At 44.8% G+C, this 17207-nt stretch overlaps 1 protein-coding gene across 3 annotated transcripts in view; it reads left to right on the forward strand.

The window, feature by feature from the left end:
• The window catches only part of CLIP1 (CAP-Gly domain containing linker protein 1), a 125331-nt gene that overhangs the window by 87422 nt on the left and 20702 nt on the right, over nt 1-17207 (forward strand). For all 3 annotated transcript variants that reach the window (XM_068563782.1, XM_068563780.1, XM_068563781.1), the window contains 2 exons: nt 1201-1307; nt 6967-7087. In XM_068563782.1, coding sequence (XP_068419883.1) covers nt 1201-1307; nt 6967-7087 — 228 coding nt within the window. The remainder of the gene's footprint in view (nt 1-1200; nt 1308-6966; nt 7088-17207) is intronic.

Genomic DNA, 17207 nt, shown 5'->3' on the forward strand with positions numbered 1-17207 from the left:
AAGCATCAAAAATAATAGGTGATAACCAAAATTAGAAAGTAAAGTAAATGAGAAGATTTTAGGGAATGTCTCTAACCTTTGAAGATAGATTCAGGGAGAATTGTGTGCTTCTAAACCATACCCCTTGGTGTCTTGTTACAGCCAGAATACAGACTGGAGGAATCAGTTTTTGGACCCACTGAACATTCCATGAATCTGGAATGTTAGGGGGCATTAAAAGGGAGATGGTGGTGTTGAAACTAGCAAGACACTTTCTAGGGCTCCTGACTGGTAGCAGGTGACAGGACAGAAGCACCTTTGGCTGTAGAGATAACGATACACGTCCTAGAAAGCCAGCAAGGCGCCAGAAGCACACCCTGTGTAATGGATCACCCGTGAAGAGCTCCCCATCCTTGGGGGATGCACACCTCGAACTCCAGCCACCTGCCAGAGCCTGTGGTCGGTCACATCCCCACTCATTCTAGTAATGTGTCTGGCTTTCCCACCAGGGGCCAGGGCCTGTGGTTGGTCACATCCCCACTCATTCTAGTGATGTGTCTGGCTTTCCCACCAGGGGCCAGGACCTAGGCTGGCTGTGTCCCCCATGGGCAGGTGATGGGGCTGAATGTGAGTGAGTGGTTTTCAGTCTCACTACATGACCTTTTCCTTTTCAGATTGAAGTTGAGATGAATAACTAAATCTTTTCCCATCTACAAATATCCCAATAATTTTTATAATGAGGACCATAGAAGTTTGGTACTGACATTGAAAAATATCTTATCCTAAATGACTAGTCTTTGGGGAAGAAAGTGGTTTATTTTCATTCCAGAGAATTAATCCTTGCTGATGGCATGCCTTTGCAATTTCTTTTTGGTTTTTTTTTAAGATGGATTATACATGAATAGCAAGTTCAATGATAAATTTTGAGAATTGTATACAAGGTGAAAGAAAACTTTTGCTTTAATTTATGTAGCAATTTAGTTTGACATTTTGGCCAGGTGTACAGGACATGTCTGACTAAAGTAAGGGGGAGGTTGCAGTTTATAATAGACTTGATCATTTATAATCTCTTCACCCACGTGATCTTTTTGTTTGTTTGTTTGTTTTGCAAATGACTAATTTCACCTTTCTAATGCACCTTTTCATGAATGATTTGTCTATCCAGTCATGTGATTGGAAAATGAAGTAATTTCATCAAGTTTTTTTCTCTTGGTGTTTAAGTTGGATACACTTAAAGAAAACAACTTGAAAAATATGGAAGAGCTGAACAAATCAAAAGAACTTCTGACTGTAGAGAACCAAAAAATGGAAGAATTCAAGAAAGAAATGTAAGTTTACCTCCTTTGAGAGAAATTATGGCACTAATTTAAAATTGCAAAAGGGAAAACAATGCTAATTATTTTTAGAATACTTGACAAGTACGTAGTCAAAAGTAATAGTCTCCCTCCTGCCCCCCGAACGCTGTTGCAAACCCGAGAAGTCACCCCTGTAACGTTACACTGTGAAGTCAGAACTATAGCTAAGTTACAGGATCAAAATGAAATGTGTGCTGGCTGATGAGTTAGGACAGCTGGAATTCAAATGTGACTTGGTAAAGCCTTATGAAAATCCAAGGGGATCAGAGCTTTTTAAATTTTTTATTTTTTTTAATAAGTATTTTAATTAATTAATTAATTAATTTTATTTTTGGCTGTGTTGGGTCTTCGTTTCTGTGCGAGGGCTTTCTCTAGTTGTGGCAAGCGGAGGCCACTCTTCATCGCGGTGTGCGGGCCTCTCACTGTCGTGGCCTCTCTTGTTGCGGAGCACAGGCTCCAGACGCGCACGCTCAGTAGTTGTGGCTCACGGGCCTAGTTGCTCCGCGGCATGTGGGATCTTCCCAGACCAGGGCTCGAACCCGTGTCGCCTGCATTGGCAGGCGGATTCTCAACCACTGCGCCACCAGGGAAGCCCAGAGCTTTTTTTTTTTTTTTTTTTTTTTAATTAGTTTATTTATTTATTTAATTGTTGGCTGTGTTGGGTCTTCGTTTCTGTGTGAGGGCTTTCTCCAGTTGCGGAGAGCGGGGGCCACTCTTCATCGCTGTGCATGGACCTCTCACCATCGCGGCCTCTCTTGTTGCGGAGCACAGGCTCCAGACGCGCAGGCTCAGCAATTGTGGCTCATGGGCCCAGCCACTCCGCGGCATGTGGGATCCTCCCAGACCAGGGCTCGAACCCGTGTCCCCTGCATTGGCAGGCGGATTCTCAACCACTGCGCCACCAGGGAAGCCCGCCCAGAGCTTTTTAAAGTAGTATGATTACATGGTAGCTAATCTCAACATTAGGAAACATCAGACCCTCTGTGAATCAATCCCTCAAAACTCTTTCTATAGGGAAAAAAAAAAAAAGCATGCACTTTTGAGATCGTCAGTAGTCTTGATTTTAAGAGTAATCTAATCTTCTGGCGTGGAAATTAAAAGAGCAGAATTTTGGGAGACTCTTTCCAAACAAGGTTCACCCATCAGTCTGCTGCCTAGATTTCAGGCAGACAGGCTGCCCATGTTTCCTTTGTCAATACCACCTTTCGAGTTTGGATCTTATAATCATTGCAGGTGGTTATTTATCTGGCATTGTAAGTGACAGTTACAGAGTAGATTTCATTTTGCTTATCTGTTCTGAGAACTATACTGTATCAGCCATGTGAACCTAAAATTCAAAGCCAACTAATCTGGTGAACATTTGAGTATGTCCTTTGTTCTAGGTACAGTTAAGCTAGGAAGGATACAAAGGTGAATTGCATGTGGACCCTGCCATCCGAGGGTTTGTATTATTTATTTCCAGTTTTGATCAAACGAATAGATGAGATTCAAACACAAACAAAAGCACCAGTTCCAAACTGCTGTTCCCAAGTCACCATCCTCAATACTATGTGTTGATCAAGCTCGGATTAAATTAGTATACTATGTCTAGTTCTTCTGAGAGTTCTTAAAATCCTCCTAGAAATGATCTCATCTGAGCTGCTCATCTGAGGGGATGGACAGCTCACGACATTGATGGTGGATCCTTTTGTCAGTCTTGGTTTTAGTGATGTTTCTCTGGGTGGTGTTTAAACAGCTCCCAACGGTTCCTTTTACACCGATGTGTACGTGCACAGTTGTGGTGACCGGCCACCAGGAGAGGCTTGAATCTCCTGGTCTGCCGAAGGCAAAGGGCACAAATAGAAACGGTCACTGTGATAGGAAAAACGAATTCAAATCAGTTCAGAGAGGATGGGTTCAGCTACAGTTCAGGGTACCCCCCCCCCCCCCCCGCCACTCCCCGGTGACACAGTAGCTCTGCTCACCTGAGTGTCTGGAGCCCATCATCTGCATCACAAAGGCAGCTGGTGAGGGAGGATCTGAGCGTCGGGAGAAGATACCCTCACCACTCCCCCTCTGCCATCACCCCACTCTGAGCTCTCTGGGCCGTGCTGGGTAGTGGAGGGGTGGGACCAGAGGGGACCCAGCTGAGAGGTGGAATTCCTGTCTCCTGCAGGGCTATCTGGGCGTCTCCTGTAAGGGTCGTCACACTGGTCTAGCGTTAAAGTGTCACCCTCCTCACTCAGTCTCTCTGTCATGTCCCCCACCCCACTCCGTGTGGGGTGGTTTCACCCCTGCTGAGAGGGAAGCTCTTTCTGCGTGCCCTTCTTTGAACGACCCCATTGAATAAGGAAAGATCAGCCTCGGGCCCACGGCCGCAAGGGAGCGGGAGCAAAAGCCTGTGGGCCGCGCTGCCGTCCACCTCACCTGCGCCTTCCTCCCCGGGCCCGGTTCCCGGGTCTCTGATCCCTGAGCGGGGAGTTCAGGCCAGGGGAAGCCAGACCACAGGGCAGACAGGGCCTGCGCTGCTTCTGATTGTCCTGGCCCAGCAGGGCTGCGAGAATCGTGCCTTGTGCCAGTAACTTGGCCGGTCAAGGCCGGGGCTCTTAGCAGGACGGAGGGGCAGTGGGAGACACAGCGGTGACATACGTGGGAAGCTGCTGGAGGGAGGTGTGAGGAGTGGGTTGAAAGCGCCCCCCGCCCCCAGTGACTCATTGTTCCCTGCCTGAGACTTGGCCGCATTTCAGGGACCAGCTGATATAAATGTACTGTGTCATGAGAACAGTGCTTCTTAAAAAGAAAAAAGCAGTCCTTTTACTGTTCCTTAGTCTTGTTCCCCGGTGCTCCGAGCTAGGGAAGGAGCAGCTGTTTGTTTTTCGAGGTTTAGCACGTACCTGGGATCTTCATGGCCTCTAGAGCTTTTCAGGTGTTTCTCTTCACCTGCCAGGACACGTATGCAGACCCAGGAGTTCTAACAGGAGCCACCTCCTACAGAAACTTGCCCTCTGCCCTGGAATCCCAGCATTTGCAACTAAATGTTCATTTTCCTCTATGTCACTTACTCAACTGGTTTTAGGAAAACTTGATTTTGGTGAGCCAGCTCCTATTTTTAGTTGGAGAGAGAGAATAAAATGGTTTCTCTCTGGTGTGTAATTTTTGACTCTCAGGGAAAACGATATAAGCCATCTAATTTTTGCCTTTAATTACTCACCTGGCACAGTAATAAATCTAGAATATATTTAGCATGGTAATTAATAGGTTTATGATAGATTCCTAAGTAGAATGTCTGCAAGTCAATATTAGCAATGTTTGCCTCTCAGTTTTAAAACTGCGACAGTCTCCTTTTCTGTTGCAAGACATCTATCTTATAATGTAGAAAGAAAAGCATCTTTAAAAATTGTGAGAGGGCTTCCCTGGTGGCGCAGTGGTTGAGAGTCCGCCTGCCGGTGCAGGGGACACGGGTTCGAGCCCTGGTCTGGGAGGATCCCACATGCCGCGGAGCGGCTAGGCCCGTGGGCCACGGCTACTGAGCCTGCGCGTCTGGAGCCTGTGCTCCGCAGCAGGAGGGGCCGCGATAGTGGGAGGCCCGTGCACCGCAGTGAGGAGTGGCCCCCGCTCGCCGCAACTAGAGAAAGCCCTCGCACAGAAACGAAGACCCAACACAGCCAAAAATAAATAAATAAATAAATAAGCTTTCATTAAAAAAAAAAAAAAAATTGTGAGAATTATATTTGTAGGTATTTTTGGAATTATTCCTTAGAGTATGTCCAGAAGTTGGGCTGTTAGAGCCTCCTTCTTCTATGAAATGTACATATCCCCTCTGGTCTAAAGAAAAATTGAAAGAGGTGTTTCTATATTCAAATCACAACTGAGGTCTGTCTGCCAGTTTTAACTCCAGTTCTCTTGGTTCTACAACTTACTTGATTTGGGGCAAATCTTTTCACTTACCTGAGCTTCAATTTTGTCATCTTTAAAATATAAATAATAACATTAGCTTCCTTGGGCTTAGAGGATTAAATGTACATGAAATCATTTTGCAGGTTTTAAAACATTGAACAAGTATCATTTTTATAAATCTTAGGTCATCTTGATATTTCTTTGACTCCTTATTTTAATTTTCTTTACTGTGGGCTCTTAATAGAAACCAAGGATTTAAAAAATTTGAAAGGATGAAAATCTTTAAAAGAGAAAGAACAGGATCTTGAACTTATCTCTGACAGGCCACACAAATGCTGAAACCAAATAGCCCCTAATGAAGGTGGTGACCACTTGGGAATAAAAGGTTTGGCTTATGATGATTTCATCATAAGTAAAATCTTCTGATTTGTCAAGAGCTGGTGGACTTTGGCCAGAAGATGAACTTTAGCTGTAGTGCGCGTGTGTGTATGTGTGTGTGTGTTTGTGTGTGTGTGTGTGTTTTGATCCATAATTAAAATCAAGCCTCCCAGCTTTTGAATGACTAATTACCTGAAGCTAAAATTCCTTCTCAGTTTTTCTTCACTTGCTAAATAAACATCTCTGTAAAATGACAAATTTAATGTGCTGGGAGGATTTTTGTGTAGACATCTTCCCCTATATCTTCATGAGGTCGGCCCCGTAGGTATGTTATAGGTACGTGGAGAATTAAAAATCAAGAAAACTGAAGATGCCAAGCACTACCACCCATTAGACAACTGAAGTTAAAAATAGATGTGTTCATGCATCAGCAGATGGATTCATACCCAGATGACTTGATTCAGAATTCAGCCACGTATGACAGCTCACTAAATGGAATATAGCCAGCACAGACTTAAAATTCATAATTGCATCAAAACCTTCTATGGTATAAAACTAAAATTCAACAATCAAATAAACTGTTTTCAATGTCCACGTGTAAAGGATAATTTGGGATGTATATTTGCAATTAAGCTTAATAATGGGAAGATGTTTAATAAATACATTTACCCTGTTCACATTTTATATGCTGATATTCATGGTATAATATGGTTAGCAAGCTGTATTTTTATTTGCTTCTTTTAATTTCAAGTTAGCAGTATGGAAAGAATACAATCAAAATAAAACACTTGTTATGTAATTAGAAAACTGCATTTCCTTTGGGCATTTCACCTCTAATTGTCCTGAAAATATACCCAGATTCCCACCAGCACTTGATTCTGACAAATACTGGCAAATGGAACCACCAGATATGCACTTCTGCCAGAAAAAAAAAAAAAACAGATTACAGATTTGTACAGTTAGAATAGTGCCGTGGCAGCAAAGTAAATCACTTTATCAACATGATAGGTTTAAGTATAATTTTCTAATGGAAATAAGGGGAATACTGACCATTTCATCTGTCATTTATTTTAGAGTGACATTGCTTTTTTGTATGGGGAGTATTTAGAAGTGGGGTAAGTGTGGGTGATGAGAGAGTGGATGTAGTGTTTATCAGGTTTGAAAAAAAATGGAATACATGCGAGCAGCAGTCCTCCTCCTGAGAGGTTAAAGCCATTTGGCCCCTCCTGCATGTAGATAACGCTGCCTTCTGTTGTTATAGAGCCTATCAGGCACGTGACCCAGATATATTTTCCTTGGTGCTGTGAAGCTGGTCGTCTCCCACAGTTTCCTTGCCTGTCTTGTTTCTATGGTAACCCTGCACTCACTGTCCTTGCAGAGAAACCCTAAAGCAGGCAGCAGCTCAGAAGTCCCAGCAGCTTTCAGCACTGCAAGAGGAGAACGTGAAACTTGCCGAGGAGCTGGGGAGAAGCAGGGACGAAGTCACAAGTCATCAAAAGGTCAGTGGGCGTTGGGTGGGCATTCCCAGCTCGGCCACGCTGATGTCTGCTGCTGTGGGCAGGGCGCTCGGAGGCTCCTCAGAGAACGTGCTCGATGTGGTGGGGTGGTTCAAATGGGATTTCAAGTCACCTGTGTTACATGTCTCCTCGTTTTCAAGCGTGCTGCTGTAGGACTTGGGTAGGAGTGAGTTGACAGGTCCTTTAAAAAAAAAAAAAAAAGCTCTGGGAACTTGCAGGCAAGTAGAAAATAAGATCTTTATCAGATGATCTTATGGCAATGCATTTAAATGGATAGGGACAGTATCTTTTCCCTACTGCTTGGTTTCAAATTTTTTTTTCTCGATTTTTTTTTTCTTTCATCAAAATTAATTTTAAGAAAAAGGTTCCAAGAATACAGATTTGGTGTGAGGGTTGGCAGCTGTTTTTAAATAGGACTCTGCTTTTCTTTAAATTAAAAAAAATGTTTAAACATCTCCTAATGGAACTGTGTGTACATGTGCACTTGTGCGCATTGGTGTATGGAACGTGTGTTACACTTGGAATGAACGATAAGCTAACCACAACCCACTTGTTTCCGTATTTAAATTACAAAGGCTTCTGACAAGTTTATTAAACACTGAAGCAAAACTGATTTTAAAGAATGCTGTATTCTGCTTTTTATTCTTGAATCAAAACGCTAGACTGTTAGTCACATCTGACCTCAGAGCAGAAGTTCCAAAAAATGACATTTTTAAGAGAATTTTACTGTGTGGTCATTATTTCTTGCTTTGCACGTCAAGGGGAAAAAAAAATTTTTTTCCCAAGCATACTTTGCAAATTTTTTTTTTTTTAATAAATTTATTTATTGATTGATTGGTTTTTGGGTGTGTTAGGTCTTCATTTCTGTGCGAGGGCTTTCTCTAGTTGCGGCGAGCGGGGGCCACTCTTCATCGCGGTGCACGGGCCTCTCACTGTTGTGGCCTCTCTTGTTGCGGAGCACAGGCTCCAGACGCACAGGCTCAGTAGTTGTGGCTCACGGGCCCAGTTGCTCCACGGCATGTGGGATCTTCCCAGACCAGGGCTCGAACCCGTGTCCCCTGCATTGGCAGGCAGACTCTCAACCACTGCGCCACCAGGGAAGCCCCTTTGCAAATATTAATTCTCATTTGGATGGAGTAGATTGAGTGTCCATTGACGTGGTGCCATTTGTAGTGAAAGCGCTCTTCAGAGAGTTGATTTCATACTTGAAAGTCTTCATTAGAGCTTTCCACAGCTGCCTTACTTCACTGGAGAAATGGCCCATGTCTCCAGACTCCAGGCCAACAATGATGCTCTTGGTGATAGTAGCTCACATTCATTGGCTCTTATTTTACTGTGTGACAGGCACAAATACATGATAGCTGTCCTCTCGATCTTCACAATAGTTCCATGAGATGGCACTGTCATTACCCCCACTTGTAAAAGAGGAAGCGGAAGCCCAAAGAAGGTAGTAATGTGCTCAACCTCATTCAGCCAATAGCATGCGGAGATGTGTGTCATTTTCTGATTTGGGTCAGGAAAAGGATCAAAGGGGGTTGACGTAAATAGGGTTGCTGCACTCTGCTTTGGTCACTATGTGAGAAAGCGGGGTTCATGGAAAACAGAAGCCCTTTGACCAGATGAGGTTCTTTTCTTCCTGGCACAAACCAGAGCGTCTGAAACCCTGTGGGTACCTCTGACATCAGTGTGTCTGTAAGGACTTGCAAGGGAAGGATCTCGGCCAAGTGCCGAGTCTGTTGGTCTCCTTTTATCTCATCTCACTGAACGTCTTTGGAGGAGAGCGTGGAATCCACCAATGGGAAGAACACACAGAGGTCAGCCTCCTGTCTTACGTTGTGACCTTAACTGGACTGTTGATTACATTTCTTGTTTCTGTCACTCAGAACCGGAAAGACTAAGAGGGAAGCATCACGATTCCTCGGGCAGAGGTTTTCAGGGTTCCTCTCCATCCTCCAGCCCTTTCTCTTTTGCCTTGGTATTTGAATTACCTTCTTTTTTTTTTTTTTAATTAATTAATTAATTTATTTATTTATTTATGGCTGTGTTGGGTCTTCGTTTCTGTGCGAGGGCTTTCTCTAGTTGTGACAAACGGGGGCCACTCTTCCTCGCGGTGCGCGGGCCTCTCTTGTTGCGGAGCACAGGCTCCAGACGCACAGGCTCAGTAATTGTGGCTCACGGGCCCAGCTACTCTGCGGCATGTGGGATCTTCCCAGACCACGGCTCGAACCCGTGTCCCCTGCATTAGCAGGCAGATTCTCAACCACTGCGCCACCAGGGAAGCCCAACCTTCTTTTTGAAAAGGTTTTGGGACTAAAACTTTGAAGCTCAGTGACTTTGAAGAATGTTAGAAAACAGCACCTGCAAGAAACAACCAGGGCAGTGACGTCCCTTAAAAGCAGGGGTTATTTTGCCCTTTGTAGGGCCCTGTGTTTTACTCTGGAGAGAGAAGCAAGTGGCTGTGAACTAAACCATGATAGGCTGCGACGCTAGAGATTGTGAACAGCGATGGTGAACACCAAGGAAGACTGCAGATACTGCTTCCCTTGACGTGTACACGTTTCAAAAGAGTGGAGAGAATCCCCCCATTTAAAATAACTTAGAAGCAGCCTTGGCTGAAGAAGACTGATTAATTCATCGGCTCTTATTACTCTTACTACATAATCTCCAAGAGTCTAGAGTGCTGCTTACTTATGTAAAATCACAAATTTCCACTTTGTTACTTGCTGCAGTTGAGCCAAACTATTGATCAACTTTGTTCAGAAATATACTACAGAGTTTGGCAGAAACCCTATTTTAAAAAAAAAAAAAAAGAATTTTAATTGTAGTACTATAGACATAGTCAGTGTTTCATTCTAAAGTGAAGACAGTGGAGGACTGTGGTCCAGTGGGTGAGGCTCTGCGTTCCCAATGCAGGGGGCCCGGGTTTGATCCCTGGTTGGAGAACTAGATCCTGCATGCTGCAGCTAAGACTTGGCGCAGCCAAAATAAGTAAGTAAATAAATAAATATTTTAAAAAAATAATAAGGTGAAGACAGTAGAGACTAGATTGACGTGGGACAGATAAACACTGACCCGGGACCCGAGTTCCATCCCGGTCCCTTTGCTCAGCAGCACCACATTCGCTGACCATGTACTGAGCGGATTGCTCTGCCGTTGTTTCACAGAATCATCACCACATACCTGAGACAGTAAGGTTATTTTGTAGGATGGAAGGAAGCTGAGGCTCAAAAATGAAGCGGTTCACCAAGGACACAGAGCTAGGCAGCGGAGGAGCCGAGATCAGAACTCGTGTCTGACTAACTCGTAAGCCTGCTTGCCTGCTCCTGTCCCTTACTGAGAATAAAACTTATTTCTATGTACTTCATAATTATCGTTAAAATTAAAAAAAAAAAAAACCCTCTGAGCTACGAATGGGGTAGGTGGGGTCAAACAGTACTATAAAAATATACTTTCAATTCTACTGTTACTTTTTTTCTGCCTCAAATATTTATTTTGCTTAGAAAACCCATGAGATTCCAGAATCTGTTCTGCATCTTTTTTTTTTTTTTTGACCTCGCCGCGTGGCATGTGGGATCTTAGTTCCCCGACCAGGGATCGAACCCACGCCCCCTGCATTGGAAGCACAGAGTCTTAACCACTAGAGTGCGAGGGACATCCTATCCTGCCTCTTAAGACTCTCACTGGGAATGTGGGCTAAGGATTTTGGTTTCCTTGAGAAGCCATCTTCATGAAGAGGGCTATTTCATTTCCTGTTTGTCATTTGGAAGTCAGATTATTTGTTGAAATAAAAGAATCCCTGCTCCCCTGTGACAGTGGTTTTGTAGAGCATTCTCTCTATCACCTTAAAAGGTGATGAAGGAGTTCCGAAATTAAGAGGGCCAACAGTGAGCAGGACTGGTTGGTCAAAGGTGGGGAGTGATGGTAGCTTCTGTGCTTTCTTAGAAACCCTCGTCTGCCGTGATTGGCAAGCGGGTGCCATGTCCCCCGGGGGGAAGTGTTTGAACAGTTGTGGGGCTTACCTGCTGGCTGGCAGCCCTCCAGGGTGGAGCTGGCTAAGCCACAAGCAGAGCCCCTATCAGACACTCTCCTTTCCTCTCTAAGTCCCCTTTACCCAGTAGGGTTTTTCATTTTAAGAGGGGAGGGCAGTGACAACCAGCATCAGTTAGGGTTGTGAGAAGCAGAAGTGTTGGAGTTATCTGGCATCGCCTGTGACAGAAATCTTCATAAAATGTCACAGAGGGTGCCTCGTCTTTTAAAAGAGGCTATATTAGATTGAACATACGAAATAGCTATTGTTGTGCAATTTCATAGGGTTCAACCTAATAGCTCACGTAATTTAGTTTTTCTTATGACTGATGGTTTTGAAGATTGTCATTATAATTGCTGTTGACGGTTTGCCCTCACACTGTTTCCTTCCTGATGGCCTGACTGGTTTCATGCTGCTTTGGGTTGGTTTTGGGGATGTGTGTGTGTGTGTGTGTTGTGTGTGTGTGTTCAAATACACGTAACATAAAATGTACTGTTTTACCCATTTTACATTGTACGATTCAGCGGCACTTAGCACATTCACAGCGTTGTGCGACCATCACCTCCGTCTAGTTGCGACATCTTCATCGCCCCGAAATGAAACTCCACTTAAGCAGCCACTGCCCGTTCCTCCCTCCTCCCAGCCCTTGGCAACCACTAATCTGTTTTTTTTACCCCGTGGATTTGCTCATTCTGGATATTTCACATAAATGGCATCATACAGTCCATGTCCAGTTGCGCCTGGCTTCTCTCACGGAGGATAATGTTTTCGAGGCTCATCCATGTTGCAGCCTGTGTCAGAACTTCATACCTTGTCGTGGCTGAGTCGCATTTTATTGAAGGAATAGACCACGTTTCATGTATCCGTTTGCTTCAGGCGTCTCAGTCTCTTTCTCCACTCAGACGGCCACCCGTCCCTCCTGAAGCCTCCACCCCTGCCTGGAGCCGCTGCGTCTCACCGCCCCTTCGGGTCTTCCGCGGGTCGGGATCCTCGTTTCTAAATCTCGCCACACTCTTCACACTTGCAGCCCTATCTTCTCAGCTTATCTTTACTTCCAAACTTTTAAAGTTTGTCTTCTGCCTTATTTCTCACTCCCCTTTCCTTCCCCGTCCGTTGCAGTCGGCTTCCTGCCGCCCCAGCGCACGCCGGCAAGGACTCTGGCTTGAGCGGTGGCTTCCGTGCGGCTGCGCACGCGCGGCTCCTTGCACGCTCTGTAGACGGTGCGCACCACCATCCGCGTTGCGACGCGCCTCCCCTGGCTTCCTCCACACCTCACGTGTCTCCCGCATCTCCCGCCACACCCCGTCCCTGGCCGTGTGCCTGTCTGCTTGTGCATCTCTCCTCCTCCTCCCCTACTCGTGCACTTTTTCCCTCACCGCTGGAGGCCCGTGCCGTGTCGTCACCTCTCGTCTGCAGGTGGCCGCTTCCTTCCCCGGTCCGGGTCGCAGTCTCCTCGGCTCTCTGCGCGTGACCCTCGGAGCCGGGTATGTGGTCGACTCAGGCTCTCTCCCCGCACAGCTCGGAGACAGTGGGCCTCCTAGAGCAGGACATGCAGGTTTAACGAGTGAATGAATGAACGGGTGATGAAATGACTATCTCATCTTTAGCCAGGCCCTCAGGTCCCGTTTTACAGCATAAGATATGGAGACTGTGTGACTGCTCTTTCTGCTTTCTTCCCGTCCACTTACTTCCAGTTTCATGGCTCTGTTGCAGAGCTGCGGTTGCCAAAAGACGATCACCACACGAGCGGGACGTTTGCTCTGTGTGGATGGTGGACTGTACAGTGAATTCGGGCAGGGTCACGTGGTGTCAAGCTTAATGGAAACCGTGCAGAGCATTATTTCTTATAGAGAATACTAAAAATAATCAGAATGATGTGAGTTCTTCTATAGAAACAGTCACCTTAGGGAGTCACTTTTGAAATGTCTGATGTATCATTCCCAAACCTCACATGTATTCTCCTCTGTGAGGGTTGCAGATACACTGAACTGCCGCTATGGGAATAGTGCTGGTTTTTCCCCTGGTTATTTGCAAAATGAGGTCATAGTTGGCTTATGGAAACTGGACAGATATGAGATGACTCAGTAACTGTATTTCATCAACACCTCTTCCTAACAGAGGTTATAACAGATGCAGTATACAAAAAACTGGGGTTATCATCTAAATTGATCCTTGAATCATTGCCTGCCTTTTAAATAAGCCTACATTCCCAGACCTGAATGTTTAGAAAGAAAACGCTGTTTTTAGCTTGTGGTATTTTATTTTGGAAAAGTAGTGATCATCGGCCATCAAATTTTAATCTGGAGTTGGGGTGGGGTGACTTCCGGGCGAGTAGGGCCAAGTGAAGCTGGATCACAGAATCTCTCTCCCGCACGCGCACGATACCTAGTGAAATGAACACACTTTTTCGACTGTTAAAAACACCTTCAGGAAAATCCAGCAAAGCCAATCAAGTTCATGCTGTAAACACTGAAACTGACAACCAAGAAAAGAAACAAAATTGTGGTGTGACTCTGTTTGAAACTGTGTCCACCGGTGGTAAGAGAAAGGAAAACAAATAGCAAAATCCCCAGAAATTTCCCTCTAATTCTCCCCATCCCCATGCCCAACCCAGTTTGGAGAAAATTAGCCTGAAGAAGTGAGTAGGCAGTCAGGGAAAAATCTTTGAGGCCAGAGGTGCTTCTGCCACCCAGCACTCTACCAGAGCAGGAAAAACGGCTAGTCGTCATTTTCCATAGCTGGTCTAGCCGACAGGGTGGCTTAAGTAAACAGGGGTGGGTGGGAATGGGTGGGTTTTTACTCAAATGATGATAAGTTCACAGGTAGGTAGTCCCCGTGGGTCCAGCCACTCAAGGATGTCCTCCGGGAACCCTGCCCTCCCTCTCTGCTCTGCTGCTGTCCTCAGCAGATAGTTTTCATCCTCTCAATCTCAGTGGCTCTTACACCCCCAGGCATTGCAAAACTCTCCGGGAGGAAGCAGGCAGAAGGACAAGTGGGGAAAGGCAGAGGGCTCCTCTTTACATCGTTTATCTTTTCATTTGGAGAGGACAATTCAGATCTCTGTAATAGTGTCACCTCCAACCACGAGTGAGGCTGGATTCCTCCAGGAAGGGAAGGAAACAGAGGAGGTGAGAGTAGACGTTGAAAGAGCCAACTTGTAATATCTGCCTGGAGCTGAAGCTGAGCACACACTCCTTCAGGAATAGAGTGGCCTCTTTTCTGATGCAGTAGATGAGATGCAGGACACTGAAGGGAAAAGCTCAGAGACAGAGCTCCAGCAGATCGTATAGTCACCCGAACAGCACTCTGCCCACCCTCGCCCCAGGGCCCTCTGGCTACAGACATATATAGACTGCAATGCCCGATTTTTCAGTTGTAGCTTGGAGGTCTCAGATAAAGTAGGAGGGGCATAAAGGAAAATTCATTTACATTACATGTGAGCAAATAGAAGGTCTAGGTAGAGCTGCCCAGGGTAAGATGAACAATTGACTACATACTGTACCAAAAGAGGAAAGAAGAAAAGAACCTAGAAATCCAAAGAGAGATGAGGGATTCAGGCCATGAGAAAACATTACCTAGAGTAAAATATTGCTTTGTGTTATATAAAAGCTTAAGTGATGTAAATAAAACAGCTGTTCAAAGAGAAGATGGTAAAATGACACAAGCTGAACAGAGAGAGGAAAGAGTTAAGGAAACAAATTGAAGACCAAAACCACACCGTATCAGAACTGGTAAATACATCAGAAACAGACAGGGACCTAATGAACGTTTCTGAAAATATACAGAGAATTCTTCAGGTCCCCAGGCAGAAAAAGCAGATTCCTTATAAAAAGGAGAAAAAATAGCCCACTGCAGCTGCATTCAATGCCAGAAAAAAAACCCAAAAAACATAGTGCACTGTTTCCAAAGTTCTAAGGGACAGAAGATATGATTAGGAGCATCATATCCAAGCAATTATTATTCAGGTAAGAAGACAGGTGTTTCCAAACTTGAAAGAACTTAGAAGCTATAGCATCTATGAGTCCTTCTGGAAAGTAGCTTACTTACTGGTAAAATTTGGCCAAGCAAGACATGACTCAATATACAGGACTTACTAGCTCAAGAGAAGCCTGGCAAAGGAACTGGAGGTGAGCACTAAATCCAGGTAAATAGACAGCTAAGCTAACAGTTTAGGGAATCACAGATGAGGAACAGAGTTGTGATTTTAACTTTTTATTTGGAAATCATTTCAAGCTTTGCAAAACGTTGTAAAAATAAAACACAGAGGGCTTCCCTGGTGGCGCAGTGGTTGAGAATCTGCCTGCCAATGCAGGGGACACGGGTTCGAGCCCCGGTCTGGGAAGATCCCACATGCCACGGAGCAACTAGGCCCGTGAGCCACAACTACTGAGCCTGCGCGTCTGGAGCTTGTGCTCCGCAACAAGAGAGTCCGCGATAGTGAGAGGCCCGCGCACCGCGATGAAGAGTGGCCCCCGCTTGCCGCAACTAGAGAAAGCCCTCACACAGAAACGAAGACCCAACACAGCCATAAATAAATAAATAAATAAATAAAATTTTAAAATTAAATAAATAAATAAATAAAACACAGAGTGCTCATGTAGGCTAAGGATTGGTTTTTACCTAACCACAGTGCGGCTGTCAAATTCAGGAAGTTGAACACTATTATCTAATGTATGGGCCCTATTCCTGTTTAGGCAGTTGTCGTGATATCCTTTATATCAATAGTTTTTGTGGGGTTTTTTTCCCCCCGATTCAGGATCTAGTCCAGGATCATGCGTTCCATTCATTGACTCAGGTCCCTTTAGTTGTCTTTATCTGGAATGGTTCTTCTGCCTTTGTCTTTTATGACTTGACTTTTTTGAAAACAGGCCACTTATGTTGTATAAAATCCTTCATTTTGGGTTTGTCAGGTGTTTCCTCATGATGGTATTTAGGTTATTCATTTTTAGCAGGAAGACTATATAAGTGATTACCATTTCCTGCCCGGAGGCAGGTGATGTTGCTTTATCCCATTATTGGTGATGTCAGTTTTGATCATTTAGTGAAGGTAAGTTTAAAGCATTTGCAAGACAAAAAGAAAAAAATCAAAGACAAAGGAGAAAAAAGAAAAATATACAGAGAGAATATGACTAACAAAATTTGAGGTGATAGAGTTGAAAGAACGTGGAAGTATGCAAGCCTCCTCATCTTTTATATCAGGGTGATGTTTGATATTATTTAAAATTAAAATTAACTTACACCTAAGAAAATGATATTAACATCTATGTTTTTTTAAAAATATATTCTACTTAAAAATTTTACAAAATAAATGTATAAACCTAGTGGGAGTTCTTAGAAAGGAATATATCTTTGTGGTAAAGAACATTTTTCTGCCCTCAGCCATTTTCTTTTATTTACTTTGATTTTTCTTTCTCCTGTTAAATTCAAGTCAAATTAAATTTGCTTTTGTCTCCCCTCTCTGTCCTTCTTGCTCTGTGTACATGGAGAAGTCTGTCTGTCTGTGTGTGCGAGGAGAGACAGCTAATGTTCACTGTTTCTTCTCTGAAGGGGCTTGTCCACAGAATTGACTAAATCCTCCTCTTCTTTCCTCCCCATTACCTTCTCCACTTCCAAGAGCACGAGTCTGTGTGGGAGGCGAGACTAGCGATCCGCAGACACAGGGGATGGGGATGTGTCTTGTGCTGTCAAGGTAGCGCCGCTATTTTGGACCTCAGAACACTTGCTCCGAGAAGAGGCTGAAGTCGCCCACACGTGAACCACTTCCCTGGGGAAGTCGGTGAGAAAAGCAGCAGCTGAGCGCCAGCTCGCTCAGACTAGCTGAGCAGAGAGTTCCTCCGGTGAGAGCCCTGGCTCCTCGGCGTCACTGCCAGCTCACACCCGAGGACAGCACCAGCTTACCGGCTCTCTGACCCCGTCGTGTACGCGACACGTAGTTACTGAGTGCCTACTGTGTGCCTGCCCGTGCTCCAGAAACGGAGGAGACAGCGGTGAACAAAACAGAAAACTGGTCGTCCTCCCTCAGTCAAGTGGTCTGTGTAATGGTTCCGAACTTCAGCACATCCTTCACTTCACACA

Source organism: Eschrichtius robustus, chromosome 14 (assembly GCF_028021215.1).
Source record: "Eschrichtius robustus isolate mEscRob2 chromosome 14, mEscRob2.pri, whole genome shotgun sequence".
In the NCBI taxonomy this organism is placed as follows: domain Eukaryota; kingdom Metazoa; phylum Chordata; class Mammalia; order Artiodactyla; family Eschrichtiidae; genus Eschrichtius; species Eschrichtius robustus.